We start from the raw sequence: 23122 nt of genomic DNA, 5'->3' as shown, positions 1-23122 counted from the left end.
AGCCAGAAAAAAGAAAGGAAAAAGACTTGAGATTTAGCCATTAATAACAACCTCAGCTGAGTGGTTCACAGATAAGAAAATATGTGTTAACTTGAGGAGAGAGAGAGAGAGCCTTACCACTTGGGCTGGGCTCAGAAGAACTCTCCCCCACTCCCCATCACATCACCTCCATCTGTCCCCCACCACACCCCCAGTCCATTTTCTAGCCTGCTACCAACTCTAACACAGCAGTGGTCAGATGCAGAGGCCGCCAGCACTGGGCAGGGTTGGTCCCCTTGAGTCAAGGTTGAGCTGAATCAGTCTGAGGGCAGGGTGTCTGGCGGCCATTCTTGACTCGATGGGCCCAGCTGGTGCCCGACCTCAGCCCGGCAGTGCAGGAGGGGAGAGTTCTCAGCACTCTGGGAGAAGTTATCAGAATGAGATGAGAGAGCAAACCACTTGAAAGCCACACTGCAAACAGGATGCCCACTATCAGAAGGGACATCTGATCACAGATCCAGGGCCAACATTGGCTGGTGGGACCTGCCCAGGAAGTCAGAAGGAGCATGGAGCCCAGTGATAACCCTTAATGAATCACCAGCCAGAGACTTTCAGACCTGCTCTACTGCCCTGGAGGACCAACCGCCCCACCAAGTCCTTACCCAGAGAGCTCTGCTCTGCCCTGGCCTCCTCAGAGTGTCTACAGCTGCCAGCCTGGCCCCCAGAGAACAGGACAGGAAGAAGGTGAGCAAGGCTTGGAGCAAGGGACGCTGGGGGGGGAGCAGGGAGGGAGGGAGAGCCTTCTCAATTCTGCCTCCTGGGCATTTTCCTTTTGATAGGTCCTCCCCTCCAGGGGCCACATCTACCTCTCCATCCTCAGCACAGAGCCCTCTTCAGGCTTCCTCTGCCTTTTCCCTCTTTCTTGCCTTCCTTGTCTGTCTCTCTTCCCTTGCTGCCTCTCCATCCCCCCCCATCTCTCTGTCACTCACTCTCTCCATTTCTCTGTCTCTGTCTCTCTGTGTCTCCATTAATCTCTCTTAGTCTCTGTCTTTATCTCTTTGTCTCTGCGTGTCTCTCTGTCACTGTCTCTCTTTGTCTTTCAATTTCTCTCTCTTTCTCTTTATTTTTGTTTTTATCTCTGGCTCTCTCAATCTTTCTCTATCTTTCTGTCTCTCTGACTGTCTGTCTGTCTCTTCCCTCCCTCCCTCTCTCACTGTCTTTCTCTGTCTCTCATTATCTATTTCTCTGTCTCTTTATTTCTCTCTCAATCTGTCTTTCTCTTAATCTTTGTCTCTCTGTGTCTCTGCCTCTCTCTCTCTGTCTCTGTCTCTCTGTCTCTCTGTCCTCTATGTCTTTCTATGTGTATATGTGTCTCCTACCACACAAACCTCCACCCATCTGTATCTGTCTGTTTCTTCCCTCCCCATCTCTCTCTCTTTCGCTGTCTCTCACCATCGAGTGCCTGAGGGATGAGAGATCTCCTTTTCCCCACTATAATGGGCTTTATTCATAACTAATTTCACTTTTATAATGATCAGATAACATTTCTCTAGCCCTTTGAAGCTTGCAATGCGTGTGCACAGTATCTCAGCTAATCCTCACAATAGCCTCCTAGTATAGTATTATTACACCCATTTTAGAGATAAGGAATCTAAGGCCCAGAGAAGTTTGACTTGCCCAGCATCACACAGCCAATGGGGTGGAAGGATGTATTCATAATTAATAACTGGTGCCGCTAGGTGGCGCCACAGTGGAGAGACTGAGTCCTGGGCTGGAGCCAGGAAGATTCATCTTCCTGAGTTCAAATCCACCCTCAGACCCTTACCAGCTGCGTGACCCTGGGCAAGTCACTTCTCCCTGTTTGCCTGTTTCCTCAACTGTAAAATGAGCTACAGAAGGAAATGGCAAACCCCTACAGTATCTTTGCCAAGAAAGACCCAAATGGGATCTTGAAGAGTCAGACACAACTGAATGCCTGGACAACAAAGAGAGGAGCTCCATGGCTGGACCCACGAAGTACTTTGCACCCCAGAAACCATTATGAGTCAATTATGACTCTTCAATAGCTGTTTAGGAGGCAAACATATCACAATCGATCAGTAATCAATTATATCAAATCAGTAATCAATTAATAAACATTAAGTGCCTATTATGTTCCAGGTACTGTGCTAAGCACAAGGAGCCAGGCCTGATGACCCCCTTACAGGCTCCTTCCCACTACCACAGGCTTTTCCCCCCATCTCTTTGTGACTGTTTCTTTGTGGGAACTCCCAGCATGGATACTTCTTCCACAGGTCCAGAAGAGTAACCCCTCTACCCCTGATAGCCTCTGGGAGCTGCCTGGACCCTTCTCCAGGGAGCCCAGGGTCCGAGCCCACACTTCCAGCCTTTTCTAGGTCCTCACCTGCCTCCACAGTCTATAAAATCTGCTACTGCCACTGACCCTCCAAAAGGGGCTGGTGGCACAGGATTTTCTTGCTTGGTTTGTTTTGTTTTCAATAAATTTAGAAATCCTCTTCCTTGACTACAAGAACCAGGGCCAAGAACAGTGGTAGTGGGAGAAGAAAGAGAGGGCAATGTCACAAAGGGTGTCACTGGGTTAGGGTTGGGGGCAGGAAAGGAAGATCATGAGGTCAGTTTGGGATATGTTAAGTGCAAGATGTCTACAGGACATCCGGCTTGGGATGTTCAATAAGCAGTTAGAGTGATGAGACTACCAGGTACAGCCAGATGGGAAATTCTGAGAATCATTAGCAGAGAGATAAGCACGGAAGCCATGGGAGCCGATGAGATCAACCAGGGCAGTAGTATAGAGGCAGAGGAGAAGAAGACAGAGTAGAGCTGAATTGGGTCACCAAGGAGTCAAGATGGGCAAGGGAGGAGAGAGAGAAAAGCTAGTGGGGGCGGGGGAGCAGGGAACTGGAGGGATTGTAGATCATGATAAGGATGAAGAATGGAATTAGGGATTTGGAAACTGGGAGTGGTAGAGTGATGAGAGACTGCAATCGGGAAAGGGAATCACAGAGTTCATAAGCATGCAAGTAGAAAACATGTGGGTGACACAAAATTAAGAGTACAAACATCTCTATGTGTAACTGAGGTGAGGTGGAGGAGGGCATGGGAAATGAATAGGTTGAAAAACTGGGAGGTTTGGGTGTTTGAGGGAGAGTCATTATATATGTTGAAGTCTCCCAGTATGAGGGCAGGAGTTGGGAAAGAGAAACAGACTGTGAGCCTGGCACTAAATTCATTGAGGTAGGAATGAGTGTCCCAGAGGTCAGTGGATGACAACAGCCCCCAGAACCTTGAATCAACAACTTCCCCCAACCTTTGAACCAGAGCACATTCCTCCCTCTACACACCCACTCAGTCCCTAGAGAAAATGGACTCAAGCTCAAAATGACGATGGAATGTCCTTCTCCAGCACTGCACCATGTCACTTTGGAGTGTTCCATAGGCAATGGGAGAGTGGTGTCTTGACTGCTGGGTCTATAAGGGCATTAAGCAGGTCACTCCTCAAGGCTAGCTCCTCTCTGGGCTTGGCTTCTATGGCTACTTGCCCTGTTCTTGTGGCTTCATCCTTCATTTTCAAAGAGGACCAATGACATCACGGGTGGTGTTTTGACTTGTACATGAATTGGATTTTAGTGGCAGACTCTGATGGATGTCAATTGGTGCACCTCTGGTGGCTGTTCTGACCTTGCAAATACAATGTTGTTTTCTCAGCCTTCATCCTGCTTAAAGTATCTGCTTCTCTTTTTTTCCCTTTTTTGTTAAGTGTTTATTTTTCCCCAATTATATGTACAAACAACTTTAACATCCATTTTTAAAACTTTGAATTCCAAAATCTCTCCCTTCCTCCCTCCCCACACCTTTTCAGGTTTTTCTGAGAACTTCCTGCTCATCATTTCTTATAGCATAATAATATTCCACCACAATCACATACCACAATTTATTCAGCCATTCCCCAATTAATAGACATCCCTTCAGATTCCAGTTCTTTGCTACCAGAAAAGAGCTGCTATAAATATATTTGTACATTTAAGTCCTTTTCCTTTTGTTTTTTATCTCTTTTTGGATACAGACCTAGTAGTGGTATTGCTAGGTCAAAGGGTATATGCATGGTTTTATAGTCTTTTGGGCATACTTCCAAATTGCTCTACAGAATGGTTGAATCAGGTCACAAATCCACCAACAATGCATTAATGTCTCATTTTCACCACATCCCCTCCACCATTTGTCATTTTCCTTTTCTGTCCTATTAACCAATCTAATAGGTATGAGGTAGTACCTCAGAATTGTTTTAATTTGCATTTTCTCAATCAATAGTGATGTAAAGCGTTTTTATATGGATATAGATAGCTTTGATTACTTCAGCTTAAAACTGTCCATATCTTTCAATCACTTATCAATTGAGGAAAGGTTGTTATTTTTATAAATTTGACTCTGTTCCTTATACTTGCTTCTAAATATTTTTTCACAGTTATGATTGCTATTTTCCTCCATCCTATTTCCCTCTGTTTATTCTGTTCCCTCCTTTCACCAGTCCCTCCCCAAAAGTGTTTTGCTTCTGACTACTGCCTTTCCCAATCTGGCCTCCCTTCTATTGCCCCACCCTTCTCTTATCCCCTTCCTCTCCTGTTTTCCTGTAGGGTAAAATAGATTTCTATGCCCAAATGAGTGTGTGTGCTATTCCCTCTTTGAGCCAATTCCAATGAGAATAAGGTTCACTCACTCCCTCTCACCTCCCCCATCTTCCCCTCCACTGTAAAAGTGCTTTCTTGCCTTTTTTGTGGAAGATAATTTGCCCCATTCTATCTTTCCCTTTCCCTTTCTCCCAGTGCATTCCTTTCTCACCCCTTAATTTTGCTTTTTTAGATATTATCTCTTCATGTTCAACTCACACTTGTGCCCTCTGTCTATACATACTCCTTCTAACTGCCCTAGTAATGAGATAGTTCTTATGAGTTACAAGCATTATCTTCCCATGTAGGAATATAAATAGTTTAACCTTAATAAGTCCCTTATGATTTCTCTTTTCCTGTTTACCTTTTTATGTTTCTTTTGAGTCTTGTATTTGAAAATCAAATTTTCTATTTAGCTCTGGTCTTTTCATCGGGAATACTTGGAAGTCCTCTATTTCATTGAATAACCACTTTTTTCCCTGAAGGATTATACTCAGTTATTCTGGGTAGGTGATTCTCGATTGTAATCCTAGCTCCTTTGCCCTCCAGAATATCATATTCCAAGTCCTCCAATCCTTTAATGTAGAAGCTGTCAAATCTTGTGTTATCCTGACTGTGACTCCATGGTAATTGAATTGTTTCTTTCTAGCTGCTTGCAATATTTTCTCCTTGACCTGGGAGCTCTGCAATTTGGCTGTAATATTCCTGGAAGTTTTCACTTTGGGATCTCTTTCAGGAGGTGATTGATGGATTCTTTCCATTTCTATTTTACCCTCAGGTTCTAGACTATCAGAGCAATTTTCCTTGATCATTTCTTGAAAGATGATGTCTAGGCTCTTTTTTTGATCATGGCTTTCAGGTAGTCCAATAATTTTTAAATTATTTCTCCTGGATCTATTTTCCAGGTCAGCTATTTTTTCCAATGAGATAATTCACATTGTCTTCTATTTTTTCATTCTTTTGGTTTTGTTTCATTGTTTCTTGATTTCTCATAAAGTCATTAGCTTCTATTTACTCAATTCTAATTTTTTGAGGAATTATCTTCTTCAGTGACCTTTTATACTTCCTTTCCCATTTGGCCAATTCTGCTTTTCAATGCATTTTTCTCTTCATTGGATTTTGTGCCTGTTTTACCATTTGGCCATCTGTTTTTAAAGTGTTATTTTCTTCAGTATTTTTTGTGTCTCCTTTACCAAGATGTTGATTCTTTTTTCAGGATTTTCTTGCGTCACTCTCATTTCTCTTCCCAATTTTTCCTCTGCATCCCCTACTTGACTTTTAAAATCCTTTTGGAGCCCTTCCATGGCCTGAGATCAATCCATATCTTTCTTTGAGGCTTTGGATATAGGAACTTTGATTTGGTTATCTTCTTCTGAGTGTGTGTTTTGATCTTCATTATCATCACGGTAACTTTCTATGGTCAGAATTTTTTCCTGTTGTTTGCTCATTCTCTAGTCTATTTCTTGATTTTTAACTCCATGCTGAAGTGGAACTTTGCTTCCCAAGTGGAGGATGCACTGTCCTAAGCTCCAGGGTTTTTTGGAGGGCTGTTTTCAAGGATACTTCTAGGGACCTGTCAGTTTTCAGTTCTTCCAAGGTGGTATGATCTAAGGAGAGGTGTTTACTCCTCTCCTGGCCTGTGCTCTGGTCTGTGACTGACCCAAGCACTCTTTTCTGCCCTGGAACTGTGACGAGGGTCCCTGCTCCCCTTTGGCCTGAAAGCTTTGGTGTGCTAGTGCTCCTGCTTGCCCTGGGACCACCAGCTAAGATTACAACCCAGATCTGAGTGTGGATGAAGCAACAGAGTCCTGCCCCTAATGCTAGCAAAGAGACCCCATAATATCCTTCTGGTCAGTTGTTCTACCCCCTTGCCTTCTATGGGCTAAGAGCTCCAGAAGCAGCTGCTGCTTCAGATTCAGTAATTCCCAAGGCCTGATCCTGGTTAGCTGGGTCTGCACTGGCATGGCCTCTGCTGGACTGTGACCTTTCCTGCCAGCCTTCTAAGTTGTCTTTGGCTGGAAAATTATTTCACCCTGCCCTTTTGTGGGTTCTGTTGCTCCAGGAATTGTTTTGTGGCATTATTTAAAGATATTCGGAAGGGGTTGGGGAAGAGCTCAGGCAAGTCATTGCCTTTTCTCTGCCATCTTGACTCTGCTTCTCGAAGTCTCTGCTTCATTCAATACTGTTGACACCCTCTTCTCTTCTCAGGGTTTTCATGACACTGCTTTTTCCTTATTCTCCTCCTACCTCTTTAAACACTCTTTCTCTAGCTCTTTGTTGACTCTGTGTCACATCACCTAACTGTGGCTGTTCCCTAAGGCTCTGTCCTAGATCTCTTTCTCTACTCACTCTACATTTTCTATCTCTTGGTTACCTCATCAACTTGTACAAGTTTAATTCCATCTCTATGCAGATGACTTCCAGATTTATATATCTAGTCCCAGTGTCTCTCTTGAGCTTCAATTCTGCATCAGTAATTAGCTATTGGACATTTCAAAATGGATGCCCTGGAGGCATTGCAAAGTGTTCACAACCACATGAAAGAATGTTCCAAATCACTAATAATAAAACCCAACATGAAAAAAAAATGGAACACTTTACCTACCAGTCAAATTACCAAGGGGATACTCTATAGATCTTGGTAAAATAATAACAAAATTCATTTAGAAAAACAAAACATATACACTATCAATGGAAATGATGAAAAGAAATCGGGGTGAAGGGGAAATAGCATTTCCAGACCTCACACTATATTATAAAACAGCAGTCATCAAAACCATTGGTTTAAAAAGGAGATAGATCAATGAAATAGACTAAATAGGAGAGAATCAGAAATAATGGAACTCAATAATTCAGTGTTTGATAAAGTAGAAAACATAAATTACCTAGGAAAAATCACCCTATTTGATAAAAACTGGAAAACTGGAAAATAGTCTGGGAAAAATCAGGCTTAGACCAACTCCTTACACTATAATCCACAATGCATTCTAAATGGATGTGCAACCTTAGTATTAAAGATTATACTATGAAAAAAATAGAGGGGAAACGTCATGTACTTTTCACAACTATGGGCAGGAAATGCATTTATAATCATATAAGAGAGAGAGGAAATTACAAAAGATGAAGTACATAACTTTGATTACTTAAAACTGAAAAGCTTCTGCACAGGCAACATTAATGCATTTAGGATAAGAAGGGAAGTGGTTGAATGAGGCAAGGGAAATCTTTGTATTACATTTCTCTGATAAGGGTTTGGTATCCAAAAGATATAAACTATTATACACACACACACACACACACACACACACACACGAATAATAGCCATTCTCTTATAGATAGTCAAAGCATATGAACAAACAGTTCTCAAAAGAAGAATAGCAAAGTGTTCACAACCACATGAAAGAATGTTCTGAATCACTAATAATAAAAGAAATGCAAATCAAAATAACCCTGAGGTTTCACCTCGCACCCTGCAAATTGGCAGAGTTAACCAAAAATGGCAACAGCCAATGTTAAAGGGGTTGTGGAATGATAAGCACACTAATACATTGTCGGTGGATCTGTGAGCTGGTGCAACCATTTTGGAAAGCAATCTATGTAAAAGAAATAATGTCTATACCCTTTGAACTAGAGACTATATTACTGGGCTTTTACCCCAAAGAAACTATCAAAAGTCCCCATATGAACCAAAATATTTATAGCAGCACTTTTTGTGATAGCCAAGAATTATAAACAAAGTGGATGGCCATTCATTAGGGATTTGGCTACACAAATCGTGGTCCATAAGTGGAATGGAATATTCTTATCCTATAAGAAATGATAAATGTGATGAAAACAGGGAAGCCTAGGAAGATGTATATGAACTGATGCAGAGGGAAGTCAGCAGAGAGGAGAAAATGCAAACACAATAATTGCGACAATTTAAGTGGAAAGAACAGCTACACCCAAAAGATCAGAAGTGAATGTAGCCAAATTAAAAAGATCAACCAGGACTTGAATGAAGAGCCATGAGGAGACACCCGCATCCCACTCCTTTGTGCAGGTGGCAGGCCAGCGAATATTACAATTTTCCAATATATTTCTCAGTCGTGCTCATTTGTTTCTTCTCTAAAAAAATAGCATTTGTTACATGGCATGGCTCTCTGGGAAGGGAAATGATACTGGGGACAACTAAGAAACAGAAGATATTAATAAAAACTTATTTAAAAAAAACTCATTTTCATTCCCCTGGAACTTCCCCCTTCCAACACGTTCCTATTCTGTCAAGGACACCTTTGTCTTTCCAGTCTACTGAGGTTCATAACCTCAGCATTGGCTGTGACATCTCACCTTGCCCCTCCAATCAGTCGCTAAATCTTGCCTTTTCTAACTTCATGACATCTGTTGCCTCTGAGCTTTTTTCTCCACTACACAGCTCCCACTGTAGTTCTTCGGGCCCCTGTTGCCTGTCACCCAGATCACTGCAGCACCTCTTCAATGGCCTCCCTGCCTCAATTCTCTCCCTGCCCTGCTCCAGCTGTGGCCAAAGTAATTTTCTTTAAACACAGATCTGACCATGGGACTCCTCTACTCAATCAAGCCCTAGTGACCTCTCTCTTGCCTCTAGGATAAATTTGAGTTGCTTTGTTTAGCTTTTACTCTTTATGCAATTGCAACCCAGCTTATCTTTTCAGCCTTATTGGACATTATTCCCCTTCCTGCATTCTCTGATCACACCAAACAACACCCCACCTCCCACCACCAGGCCTTTGTCCTGACCGTCCTCGAAGCCTGGAGTGCATTGACGATTCCCTCCACAACTCAACCTCATAGAGTCCCTCTTTTCCTTTAAGACACAGCCCAAGCGCCTGCTGCAGGAAGCTTTTTTTTTCCCTGATCCCCCATCTACTTGTGGCCTCCTTCCCATACTGCCTTGTATTTAAACTGCTTCACATTTGTTCTCTTTATATTTATTCTGTCTGTATTTAGACATGTCCTCATTGCCTCCCCCATTTTAATGTAAACTGTCATTAAGGATTGTTTGATTCCCATTGTATTTGTACTCCTATTGCCTGGTATACAGTAGGAACTTAATAAATACCAAATGACTGAATGATCACAACCCCCACCCCTTCCTAGATAGCCTCTTTCCCCTGGGTTTCCCTGCACTGCCCTGTCTCCTCCTTCCTGTCTGATTCTCAGTCTCCTTTGCCCAACCAGCCCTCCCCTAACTGCGGATATTCTCCAGAGCTCTGTCCTGGGTCCTCTTCTTTCTCTGAGCTCTCTCCATTAATGATCTTGCCAGCTCCTAAAGGTTCCACAGCTCCCATATGTCTTGATCTAAGCCTAGACTTTCCTCTGATCTTCAGTCCTGCATCACCAACTGTCTGCTAGACATTTCAAGCTGGATGTCCATAGACGTCTCAATGTCAGCATGTCCATGACGTAACTCATCACCTTTCCCTCCAAACCTCCCCCTTTTCCTTACTTCCCTATTACTGTCTGTGAGGGCACTACCATCCTCCCAGGTTCCCAGGTTGAGAATGAGTCATTCCCCATTCACCACTCTCATTGCCTCCTCGCCGCTCCCATAGCTAATCGCTTGTCAAATCTTGTCAATTTTACCTCCACAACATCTCCTGAATTCGCACTTCCTCTTCACTGAAATGGCCATCACCCTTGGTCAGTCCCTCAACACTTCTCCCCACACAATTACAACAGCTTCCTATTTGGTCTCTCTACTGGCTTCCAGTCTCTCCCCTCTCCAGTCCCTCCCCCACGCAAAGTATCCTCCTAAAGCTCAGATCTGACCACATCACATTGGCTCCCTCTTGCCTTTAGGATAAAATACAGACAAATTGCTTAATCTGCATTGTAAAGGGAGTCTCCTCAGCAGGAATTCTCTCTACTGAGGAAATTATAGGTCCAGTACAAAACACCCCACTCCAAAAAAATGTGTAAGCCATTATGCCAGCCACTAAGGAAGTAAAAGAAAAAACTCTCCAGCTGCCCTCAGGAAGCTTACATTTTGCTGGAGGGATAAAGTGTGTGCACATAGTTCATGCATAGGCTATAAAAATGAAATGCCCCAGATAGGGACTCCAACTGTGAATGGCATAAATGATTACCCAAAACAGCCCACACAGAACCTAAAGGCGGCAAGGGTACTGGTGGGGAGGGGGAGGAGGTGTAGGTTATAACTGAATTTAATTAACGAATCTTCAGATCTAGGCAAATAGAAGATAAGTAGAGTAGAAATATAAAGGTCACATACAATTCAATGCAATTCCTCCTCTTCCTCCTCCTTCCCTCCCCCAAGTTCAGGGCATAGAGAGTAACAGTATTTAATTATATTTGCTGATGGGGGGGAGGCGTGGAAATAAGCTCTAACACACACACACACACACACACACACACACACACACACACACACACACACACACACACACACACACACACACGATGAACCAGGAAAGCTCCCAGAAGCAGCTCCCATAGGAAGGATAGCTGTTCCCTGCTGTCTTTCAATTCAAGCCTTCTTCATTCTGTTTGCTGATATGAAAAGGGCAGTAGATTCAAGTTGTGACCCAGCCATTCATTAGCTGTATGACCTCAGGCTGATCACTTCCTCTTTCTGGGCCTCAGTTCCCTTATCTGTCTAGTGGGAATAATGTCTGCACCACCTACCTCTCTGGTCATAGTGGTTTCTAAATTATAAAGTGCTACGTAAGTATGAGCTCTTTGTGTGACTATGAACAGAGCCATAAGCAGGACGGATTTTTCAGAGAACGTTCAGACAAGAAGAGGCTGGTTTGTGGCACTCAATACCAGGGGCTTCACCTAACCTGAAGCATGAACTCAAAGCCAGGCTGGCCCTCACTCACTCTGGATCCTAGATGGGAATTAGCATCTGGTGAACAGCAAGTGAGACCCAAACCTCAATCTTCTATAATTGCTGCCTCCTGGAGTCCTAGGCGCCTCAGAGTGGAGCCCAGACTTCCTTCAGCCCTAGAGGATATGCTGAGCTTCGACTCAGATGATCTGGCCTTGAATCCCAGCTCTGCCACCCACTATATGTGACCTCATCACCACCCCCTAAGCTCCAGTTTCCTCATCTATAAAATGGACACGATGACCACCATGCTTCTTTCTGGCTCTATGATGCTATGAAAGATGCTGCCCACCACCCATGCCCAGCTCACAGGTTCATTCTCTGCCAATGTAGTTGGGTTTTTTAATGATGTTTTTTTTTAAATTATGTCATAATCATAGGCCCCTTCCTATCCTTGCATACCACTCCTGAACCTTCCCTTATAATAAGAGGCAGCTCAGAGCACAGTGGATGCCATACTCACAGTGAGGAAGACGGGTTCAAATCCTACATGATCCTCGGCAGGTCACCTGACTGCTGGCTGCCTCACTTTCCTCCTACATAAAATGGGAATAATAATAGCATTCCTCCCAGGGTGTTTGTGAGGGTAAGATGAGATGACATTTGAAAAGTGCTGTTATTATTAACAAAGAAAACTCTTTGTGTCAAACAGTCACAAGAGACCAAGGCTGAGAACCTATGTCCTGTCCCATACTCAAAGTTCCCCACCTCAGCATTAGCTCTCTGGGTCTGAGATTGGGCACGACAGTAACCTGGTTTATTTTAGGGTTCTGTCCATTACAGCAGTTGGGCTGAGGTGGGCTGGTGAGAACTGCCCCCATTCGCCACCCCCTCTCACAGTACTTCTGACTTACTGCTCCGTGGACTTCCTAGCATCACTGTTCCTTCCTACTCTGGGGCATTGTGTCAAAAGATCTGTAATTCTTCATCTTTTCTAGCTTTGAAGCCCCAGCTGCAACAGCACGAAAACATGCAGCATTGGATAGAACCCTTTCTCTTCCCTTAAAGTGCTCCCCCTCCATTGTTTCCTCTTAACTTCATTCCCGAACCACACCCAGATGAGCAAATGCCTGTGGTTAACACTGTTTATAAAGATAAAGTAAATGTTTAAAGTGAAGAAAGTAAGCAGACTTTCTCTGTGCCCAAAGAGATACAGGAGATACAGAATTAGCACCTAGGGGTGTGTACTGCATGGGGGGAGATTTCAACAACAGTCTGTCCTGATACTCTTTCCACTTGAGCTACCCACAATCCCTTGCTCCTGGAGTCTTGGCCTGGCTCTTTATGGCATCCGCCTCTGCCCAACCTGTACTCAGTTCTCACTGTTCACCTTTCTCCAGCTTATCACAATGTCTGGCACATCACAGGCATTCAATAAATGCTTGGTAGCTGACTGACTGAATCTTCTATATGCCTTCTTAGGAGCTCACTTCCTCTTTGAAGCTGACTTCGGCCTGGACTTCTAAGATAAACTCTTTCTTTTTTTAAGGCGATTGGGGTTAAGTGACTTGCCCAGGGTCACACAGCTAGTAAGTGTCAAGTGTTTGGTCTGAGGTCATATTTGAACTCAGGTCCTCCTGAATTCAGGGCCGGTGCTCTACCCACTGCACCACCTAGTTGCCCCCAAGATGAACTCTTAAAGGTTCCCCAGGGGAGCATGGCCAATCCTTGTTCATCCTATAGAATCACTGTCTCTCTAAGTCACTCCAGGCACTTGCTTGGGCATCATAAGCCCTGAACCTGTCAGTCCCCCAGTGGTTTAGTTTTTATATCAATCAATCTATTAATAAATATTTGTTAATAAGAAGTATCTCCTATGTGTCAGGCATCATGCTAAGCACTGGGGAGTCTAAAAGAGGCAAAAGTCAGTCCCTGCCTTCAAGGAGCTCACAATCTAATGGATTCCAGCAATGCAGACACAAAATGAGATACTCCTGAGGCAGCTGACCAGTTAACAACAATATCTGCTTACCCACAGCAAGAGAAAGATATTCAAGAACACTAGGCGTTGAGGAGACTTGAAATTGATTCAGCTGAGCATAGCTCCCTTGCCTGTGTCCCCCATCGTCATCCACCACGTGAAGAAATGAGGTCAATAGTCTGAACCTTTGATCCCCTCAGCCAAACAAGTCTCAAGCAATGTCCAATACTTTTAGCCTACCTTACATGAGAATGGGGGGGCAGAGAGGAAGGGAATAAGCATTTATAGAGCACCTAATATGTGCAAGACACCGTGCTAAGTGCTTCATAAATATAATCTCATTTGATTCTCACAACAACCCTGAGAGGTAAATGCTGTTATTATCCCCATTTTATAGCTAAGGAAACTGCAGCAGACAGAGATTAAGTGATGTCTAGGGTCATACAGCTAGCATCTGAGGCCAGATTTGAACTCAGGTCTTCCTGACTCTAGGTTCAGTGACACTTAGTGGCCAACCTGCATGGGGCAGGGGGAGGGAAGGGGGTCAGAATTTAGGATATTGCACCCACTCCAGTTGTATAGTACTTTTTATTATGTTGGCAAAGCTCATTCATAAATAATCAATATTTGTCCTCATGTTTTCCTTTAAACTCCCAGATATTTTATACCTTTTGCAGTTATTTTAAATGGACTTTCCCTTACCATGGTTCCCTTACAGTCGTTTTTTTTTGGGGGGGGGGCTCATACTTATATAGAAATGCCAATGATTTTGTTTATTTTGTACTGTTCTACTTTGCTGATACTATTGATCCACTCAATTAACTTCTTCATGAATTCACTTGGATTTTCGAAAGTTAAGTCATCCAGTCATCTACAGAACACAATGATGTTGTCTCCTCTTTGTTGAGGTTTCCATCTATAGCTCCTCACTCTTGTATCACTACCGTAGCATTTACAGAATTATGTCCAAAAGTCAGAAAGCTTCCAGTGTTTCGTCATGAGAAACAATAAGGTCTCCTCCTTTTAGATATAGACCAGTTCATTCTGAAGAAGGGACCTATCATGTCTGTGCTTTTTCAATGTTTTAACTAGAGGCTAAGTGCTGTATTCTGCATTTATTGATGGAGAGAGAGGCAGTGTGGCATTATGGATAGAGATCTGGCATTGAAGCCAAGAAGATCTGAGTTCAAGTCTTGACTCTGATACATACTGGTTGTGTGACCCTAAGCAAGGTGCATAGCTTCTCACTGCCTCACACAATGCTCTAAGACTAGAAGTTACCCAGCAGTCATTGACCTGCATTGGTAGAGGGAGTTGGAGACTCATACGGAATGCCCAATGCTGATGAAATCACAGATCTATTTTTTTGAAAGAGATACAATCACCATGGTTTTTGTTACTGTTGTTTGCATGAACAATTATTGCATGCTAACTGTTTAATGTTGACTTATCCTTTCATACCTTGTATACATCCAACTTAGTCATTATGAATAACAAATATATTGGTGAGATCCTTTGCTATGATTTCGTTTTAATTTTTGCATCCACATTTATTACTGAGGATGTGCCATAGATCTCTTTCTCTGCTTTATCCATGCCATTTTTCAGCTCACATCACTCTTCTCATTTTTAGCACGTGTATAAGAGAGATCCAGAAGGCCCCTGTTACATTCCACTACCTCCAGACAAGACCAATCCAGTACCGCAGAGTCACAGGATTTAAGAATTAGAAGAGCCTCAGAGGACATCTAATCCAACTCATACACAATAGGTATCCCCATTGTAACATACCCAAGTGGTCATTCAGCATCTGCTTGAAGAGTTCCAAGAAGGGGAAACCCAACACCTCTTGAGACAGCACATTTGCCTTTTCATAAATTTACAATTCCTATCTGTTAAAAAAAAAAATGACCTGCAATGATTCCAGTAATGGTAGCCAGGAAATTACTACCTGTTTTCCAAAACCTGATCGTGACACAGAACCCCACATCACGATCTTCTTTAATTTGATCACTTGCCTCTGTGGGCTGCTGGGAAATGGTGTCGTCTTCTGGTTTCTCAGTTTCCACATTAAGAGAAGCCATTTTACCATCTACATCCTCAATCTGACGGTTGCTGACTTCAGCTTCCTCCTGGGACGAATAATTTGGTATCTTGCCAAGATTCTTTATATCTATACTAGCAAGCTTCTTACCAAGTGCCACATGTTTTATATATGTCACGGAACTCTTGTATTCAACATATTTGTATACAATACAGGGCTGGGCTTCCTGATGGTCATCAGTGTGGAGAGGTGTCTGTCCATGCTCTTTCCCCTCTGGTACAGATACCACCGTTTGAAAAAGAAATCTTCCATCTGTGCTTTCATCTGGTCCCTCTCGGTCTTCATGGCTGTCCTGGAGTTTTACTTTGAGATCTACATGGGGGATACCTACAAGACCTGGAGATACATCATCAGTATCTTTAGCTGTGTACTCAACTTTCTGGTGTCTACACCCCTGATGGTTCTGTCCAGCTTGATTCTTTTCCTGAAGTCCTGGCAGCAACCCAAACAGCACCACCCTGCCAAGCTCCACATCACCATTTTGGTGACCATCCTCATGTTCCTTCTCTTTGGCCTTCCTCAGAAGGTTTGGTTTGTTGTCCATTTTGGGTTCAAAGTGGCTATCCATAGGTCTATCTCTATTATCTTTGAGCTTCTCTCCTGCATAAATAGCAGTGCCAACCCTGCCATTTACTTCTTTGTGGGCAACCTCTGGAAGAATAAGAAAAGAAGGTCCCTGAAGCTGACTCTCTTGAGGGCCTTCAAGGAGGATTTCCAAAGGACAGAAGATGGAATGACCCTCCCTGCTACCAAGTCAGAGATCATAGGGAGGAGGGACACACAGAAGTAGTCCTGAAACCACATGAGTGTGAGAGCTTTCTCACTGCAAAGGATCCTCTGCAATTTTCCAAGCCTTCAGTAAAAGAAGACATGACTCCACCCCCCCCCCATAGTTTCCCCATGAGAAACCAAGGCTAGTATGACTTTGAATTTATAATCTGGGGACAAAGAATAACAATAATACTAACTGAAATTCACAGAACTCTTCCAAGTTTTCAAAGCACTTTACAGACATCTCATCTGAGATGTCATCAGTGTGGATGACAACTCTGTCAGAAATTATTCCTATTTCACACATGAGAAGGAACCAAAGGCTCAAAGATTTGGCCAGAGTCATATAACTAGCAAATGCCAAAGGTGAGATTCAAGTCTAGGTCTTCCCGACTCCAAGCCCAGGGCTCTATCCACAATACCACACCACCCCTCATGTATAGAACAAAGGCACGCCACTGAAAGTCTCAATTCCAGTGAAAGACTGTGATTTTTTCCTCCTACTAGACTATAAACAAGAACTGTGGTCTTTAAACATTTATTAGATTAACTAGTCAATACATTTCAGAGGTTGGCCTTAAGCTCAGCCTGTATTCAGGGGGTCATAGAAGTACCTGGTATTCAGTAGGTACTCCATGAATATTTGTTGAAGAAATAGAACCACTGATTGGAGGCTGGGAGGGACCTCAGAGGCCATCTAACCCCCCTCATTTTACAGATGAGGAAACTGAGGCCCAAAGAAGGGATTGAGCTATAACCTATGGGTCCTTATCAACCCCTGTCCAAGGCTGGACCAATCCCAGGACCTAATGTTCTGCCCAAGATACCCCACCACATCTCTGGGGTCAAACAGCAGTCCTAGCAGAGGTGGGTAGGAAGCCCAAATGGGGAGTCAAGGAGCCAGAACAGTCTTCCCAGGAAATTCTCAGTTGGAGGCTGAGCCAGGACTCTTGACTCTAGAACTCCTATAGGGACACTGGGCAGAGGCTTTGGAGAATGACTTCCTCTTCCCCTCCCCTACACCAAAGTTCTCCAGAACAATCTGGTGCCCAGACCAGAAAGATAGGGAAAAAAAAATCTGTCATAATCACGCAAGGGGCCCGGGAGCCAAGGAAGGAATTAATAGAAAATTGGGAAAGAGCCAAGAGAAATTCAGCCAGTTGGAAAGAGGGTGTCAACATGTTTGAGCCTGGAAGCTCGAGCAGTCCTGGGAGGACAATCAATCTTTCCCTGGGTTTAACAGAGACTCGAGAGATGCCAGAACAAGGCATCTGCACTGCCACCACTATCACAGTTTCCAGGGACACAGAAGGAGCTCAGATTCCCAAGCTGGAAGAGCAACCCAAGCAAACCCAGGCAAAGACTGAGCCAGGATGAAAAGTGGGATGGGATTTTTCATATGAACAAAGGGTAATAGAAGGCAGGATTGGATGGAAGCATGAGCTCCAGCCAAATGGAAATGGTGTCTTGTGTCTGCACCAGATACATATGGATCATGACATAGCCCAGGTACCCCAAAGAGCTCGAGCACCTAAGGACAGAGGGATGAGCTGACGATGATCAGCCCAAGACAAAGAGGAATGGACTGGAACATGGTGGGATGGATGTTCCTTGAGGGCAGAGGCTATTTCCTTCTTGTCTGTCCCCCAACACCTAGCATAGCGCTGGGCACATAGTAGGCACTTAATAAAATTTGGTTCAGCTGGATTGACTAAGGCAGCATGGTCCAGGGGACAGAGCAGTGGACTGAGCACCAAAAGTCCTAGGCTCCAGGGATCCCAGCTCCAACACTTCCTGGCTGTGCGGCTGTGGGCAAGTTGCTAGATGTTTGTACTTATTTCTTTATCTGTAAAAGGGAGACAGTGATGCTCCCACTGCCTCCCAAAGCTGCTCAGAATCGCTGTTTGCTTTGTAAAGCTGCCTTTTGGAGTCAGCCTGGAGTGGTGGCTGGAGAGTGGCTTGAAATCAGAGGCTCAAAGACCACCTGTGAGCAACCCTTCCCCTCTTCTGAGGAGCCTCAATTCCTCATCTATAAAATGGGAGGGTGGACTCATGTCCTCTAAGGACCCCTCTACCTCTGAGCCCAGGATCCTCTGATCTTTTGTAGCAGGATAAAATGGGAAGGAAGGAAATAAGCAGTTCTTAAGCACCTACTTGTGTCAGGCACTGTGCTAAGCACTTTACAAATATTATCTCATTTAATCTTTACAATAACCCAGGGAAGCTATTATCATCCCCATTTCACAATTAAGAAAACTGAGGCAGACAGTGTTACACAGCTAGTAAGTGTCTGAGGCCACAGTTGAGCTCAGGTCTTCCTAATTCCAGGCCCAACACCCTGTGTACTACATCACCTAGGTGCTTTCAAATGTTGTTAGTATGATATTATGCAGTGACCCAGTCTCAAGAGTGGTGAGGACAGCCTCCCAAGGACATGAGGTCCCTCACACTAGAGCATTTATCAAGGCTTTCCAATTTGGGTAGAGGTCAGAAGCCTGTGGAGATGGAGCCAAGATGGCAGAGTAAAGGCAGAGACTCGCCTGAGCTCTCATCCAAATCCCTCCAAACACCTTTAAAAAATGACTCTAAACAAATTCTAGAGCAGCAGAACCCACAAGAAGACAGAGTGAAACAAATTTCCAGCTCAAGACAACTTAGAAGGTCAGCAGGAAAGGTCTGGCAAGACAAGAACACAGTCTAGAGCAGGCCTGACCAGCACCACAGCCCCAGCAAACCAGGAGCAGGCCTTGAGAGTGACTGAATCAGCAATGGTGGCAGCGGTGGCAGCAACAGCAGCGGCTGCTTCCAGAGCTCTCAGCCCACAGCCTGTAAGGGGGTCAACAACTGGTCTGAAGATTACAGGGGTCTCTTTGCTAGCACTGAGCAGGACTCTGTTGCTTTGCCCATACTTGGATCTGGGTTGCAGTCCTGGGTGACAGTCCTGGGGAGAGGAAGAGCCTGTGGCAGCAGTGGAGAGGGGACCCTCCTCACAGTTCCAGGGCAGAAAAGAGTTTGTGATAGCTCACAGACCAAAACACAGGCCAGGAGAGGAGTAAACACCTCTCCTTAGATCATGCCACCCTGGAAGAACTGAAAACTTAGAGATCCCCAGAAGTATCTTTGAAGACAGCTGCACAAAACCCCTGTAGCTTGGGACAATTCACTCTCCACCCTGGCATCAGAGCCTTACCTTAACAAAGAATTAAAAAAAAAAAAAGAAGAGTAATAGGCTAGGGAAATGAGCAAATAGTGGGAAAAACTCTGACTATGGTGAAAAGGAAGATCAAAACACACACTCAGAAGAAGACAACAAAGTCAAAGCTCCTACATCCAAAGCCTCCAAGAAAAATATGAATTGGCCTCAGGCCATGGAAGAGCTCAAAAAGGATTTTGAAAATCAAGTAAGAGAAGTAGGGGAAAAATTGGGAAGAGAAATGAGAGTGATGCAAGAAAATCATGAAAAATGAGTCAACAGTTGGGTAAAGGAGACAAAAAAAATACTGAGGAAAAGAACACCTTCAGAATGTTGTACACAGTAACAGCCACACTGTGCAATGACTGGCTTTGATAGACTTAGCTCTTGAGAAGAGCAATGCAAGGATCTAAGACATCTCCAAGGGTCTCATGATGGAAAATGCGGTCCACATCCAGAGAAAGAGCCGTGGAGTCTGAGTGCAGGTCCAAGCAGACTGTTGGCTCTTTGTTTTTCTTGTTTCCGTTTTTGTCTTATTTCTTCTTTTCTGTGGTTCTTCCTATTGATTCTAATTCTTCTTTAAAACATGACTAACATGAAAATTTTAAAAAAGAAAAATAATACCTTAAAAAACAGACTAGGCCAAATGGTAAAAGGGGTCCAAAAAACCCATGAGGAGAAGAATTCTTTAAAAAGCAGAATTGGCCAAATGGAAAAGGAGGTCCAAAAGCCCACTGAAGAAAGTAATTCCTTAAAAATTAGAATGGAGGAAATGGAGGCTAGCGACTTTATGAGAAATCAAGAAACAATAAAACAAAGCCAAAAGAATGAAAAAATAGAAGACAATGTGAAATATCTCATTGGAAATACAACTGACCTGGAAAATAGATCTAGGAGAGATAATTTAAGAATTATTGGACTACCTGGAAGCCATGATCAAAAAAAGAGCCTAGGCATCATCTTTCAAGGAATTATCAAGGAAAACTGCCCTGATATTCTAGAACCAGAGGGTAAAATAGAAATGGAAAGAATCCATTGATCGCCTTCTGAAAGAGATCCCAAAATGAAAACTCGCAGGAATATTATAGCCAAATTCCAAATCTCCCAGATCAAGGAAAAATACTGCAAGCAGTCAAAGAGAAAAAATTCAAATATCATGGAGCCATAATCAGGATAACACAAGCTTTAGCAGCTTCTACACTAAAGGACTGGAGCACTTAGAGTATGATATTCTAGATGGCAAAGGAGATAGGATTACAACCAAGAATCACCTACCCAGCAAAACTGATAATAATTATTCAGGGGGAAAATGGATATTCAATGAAATAGAGGACTTTCAAGCATCCCAGATGAAAAGATCAGAGCAAATATGACTTTCAAATACTAGATGTAAATGGAACATAAAAAAGTAAACAAGAAAGATAAATCCTAAGAGATTCAATAAGGTTAAACTGTTTATATTCCTAAATGGGACAATGTACAATTGGTCAAGTTGTATACTGATTCTGTATTGTATAATGATTCTGGAGAGCAATTTGGAACTACTCCCAAAGGGCTATGAAACCATGCATATCCTTTGACCAAGCAATACTACTACTAGGTCTGTATCCCAAAGAGATTAAAAAACAAAAAGGAACAGGACTGAGGTGTAAAAAAAATATTTATAGCAGTATTTTTAGTGGTAGCAAAGAATTAAGAGGATGTCCATCAATTGTGGAATGGCTGAACAAGTTGTATATGATTGTGATGGAATACTTTTGTGCTTTAAGAAATGATGAGCGGCATGCTTTCAGAAAAATATGAAAGACTTACATGAACTGATGCAGAGTGAAATGAGCAGAACCAGGAGAACATTGTACACAGTAACCACAACATTGTATGATGATCCACTATGAATAACTTAGCTATTCTCAGCAATACAATGAATCCAAGATAGTTCTACAGGACTTATGATGAAAGGTGCTTTCCAGCTTCAGAGAAATAACTGGTAGAGCCTGAACACAGATCAAAGATACTTTTCTATATTTTTCTTATTATTTTTTGTCTGTGTTTTCTTTCACAGAATGACTTACATAGAAATGTGTTTTGCATGACTACGCATGTATAACCTATGTCAAATTGCTTGCCTTTTCAATGAGGGAGGGGGAAGGAAAGGAAGGAGAGAATTTGGAACTCAAAATTTGAAAGAAAAAAAGAATGTTAAAAGTGTTTTTACATGTAATTAAGAAAATAAAATATTATATAAGATTTTTTTAAAAGAAACTTTCCAACCTCATTAAAAAAAAAAGTCAGAAACCTAGAGTCCACCAGAAGACTCCCAGGGTCGGTCACCCACCAGCTTTCTAGACTCATCAGCAGCTCAGAGGCCTCAGGATTCAAGCAGGGATTCTACCTATAAGACCCCAAGTCAAGCAGAGCAGAGACTCATCTCTCTGGCCTTTGCCTTTAAGAACACAATGGTCACAACCTTCCTGGTTCACTGCTGTCTTCTGAGGAGCTCCCTCCTTGCAGCCTGTGGGACCTTTGTCAGGTCACTGGTTGCCTCTGTACCTCTGTTTCCTCCCCTGTAAAGGAGGAGTTTGTACTCCATTACCTCTAAGGTCTGTTACCTCATTAAATCTAGGACTACCCCTACCCACGAGGGTAGATTTTCACTCCCCTGAATGAGTAAGTCTGGGGCTTCCCTCTATGGTCCCAAATTCTATCTGTGACCACCAAGAGCTTTCTCTGTACCCTAGGAGCCTCCCAGCGGAGTAGGTGGAGGGCTAACCTTGGAGTTAGGAAGACCCAGGTTCAAACTGCACTTGATACCTATGAGCTGAGTCACCTTGTGAGAAGTATTTCACCTCCTAGGGCAATTCTCCACATTCACTGGAATCTTCCTTCCCAGAGTGTTGGAGGGAGCTCCACCCTGACTCTTCCCTTGGCCTATGGGCCAGGTGAGGACCAGACAGTGGCCCATGTTTGGGGTTAGACAGATGACTCTCTGACAAAACCTCTCCCCTGCCGCCATTTGTATCTTCCATTTATAAGGACATAGGGAGAGCAGGGAGGCGAGACTGGACATTGTCAGGGGCAAGGGAGTGATCAGGACAGGTTGAGGCTCCTGCATCATGAGTACATATTAAATGTTTCCTCCCTAAATATAGGATTTTTCCTGCTCTGTGGGTAGGTGTTGGGGGACTTTCAGGCTGTTGGCTAAGGAGAGGAGGTCAGTAGTTGGGGAGGAGGGGCTACAAGTAAAGGAGGGGCTCTGGTGTTGGGTTTATCACATTGAGGGTTTCATCCAAAGCCAGACAGACATGCCCCTGAAAGGGGGGGGGAAGTAGTCATCAGCTAGATATCCCACCCCCCAAAAAATGGTGAGAAGAGGAGGAACAGGAGGATGAAGAGGAGAGAAGAAAAAGGAAAGAAAGAGGAGGGGAGAAGGAAGAGAGTGAGGAGGATGGAGGAGGAGAAGGGAAAGAGGGGAAGGGTGTGTAGGGAAGAGAAGAGAAAGAGAGGAAGGAGAAGGAGGAGGTGGAGAATAGATGGTGCAGAGAACCACCGACCTAAGAGAATTCAAACAGCTAATGATTTCCCCATTTACACTCATCAC

General features: G+C 43.5%; 1 protein-coding gene across 1 annotated transcript; it reads left to right on the top strand.

Annotated features, from left to right (window-relative positions):
• Window positions 1-552: 552 nt before the first annotated feature.
• LOC110197119 (mas-related G-protein coupled receptor member H-like) lies at window positions 553-21752 on the top strand. The gene is made up of 2 exons (XM_020970726.2): window positions 553-723; window positions 15090-21752. The coding sequence occupies exon 2, from the start codon at window positions 15364-15366 to the stop codon at window positions 16348-16350; it is 987 nt and encodes a 328-aa protein (XP_020826385.1). The 5' UTR covers window positions 553-723; window positions 15090-15363; the 3' UTR covers window positions 16351-21752.
• The last annotated feature ends 1370 nt before the right edge of the window (window positions 21753-23122 follow it).

The sequence above is a fragment of the Phascolarctos cinereus genome, unplaced genomic scaffold (assembly GCF_003287225.1).
Source record: "Phascolarctos cinereus isolate Bilbo 61053 unplaced genomic scaffold, phaCin_HiC Scaffold_9;HRSCAF=440, whole genome shotgun sequence".
NCBI classification, from domain to species: domain Eukaryota; kingdom Metazoa; phylum Chordata; class Mammalia; order Diprotodontia; family Phascolarctidae; genus Phascolarctos; species Phascolarctos cinereus.
This window is presented reverse-complemented; position numbering and strand designations above follow the sequence as displayed.

Coding starts and splice junctions, on each gene's coding strand:
- LOC110197119 (XM_020970726.2), top strand. CDS start 15,364: ATGACCTGCAATGATTCCAGTAATGGTAGCCAGGAAATTACTACCTGT.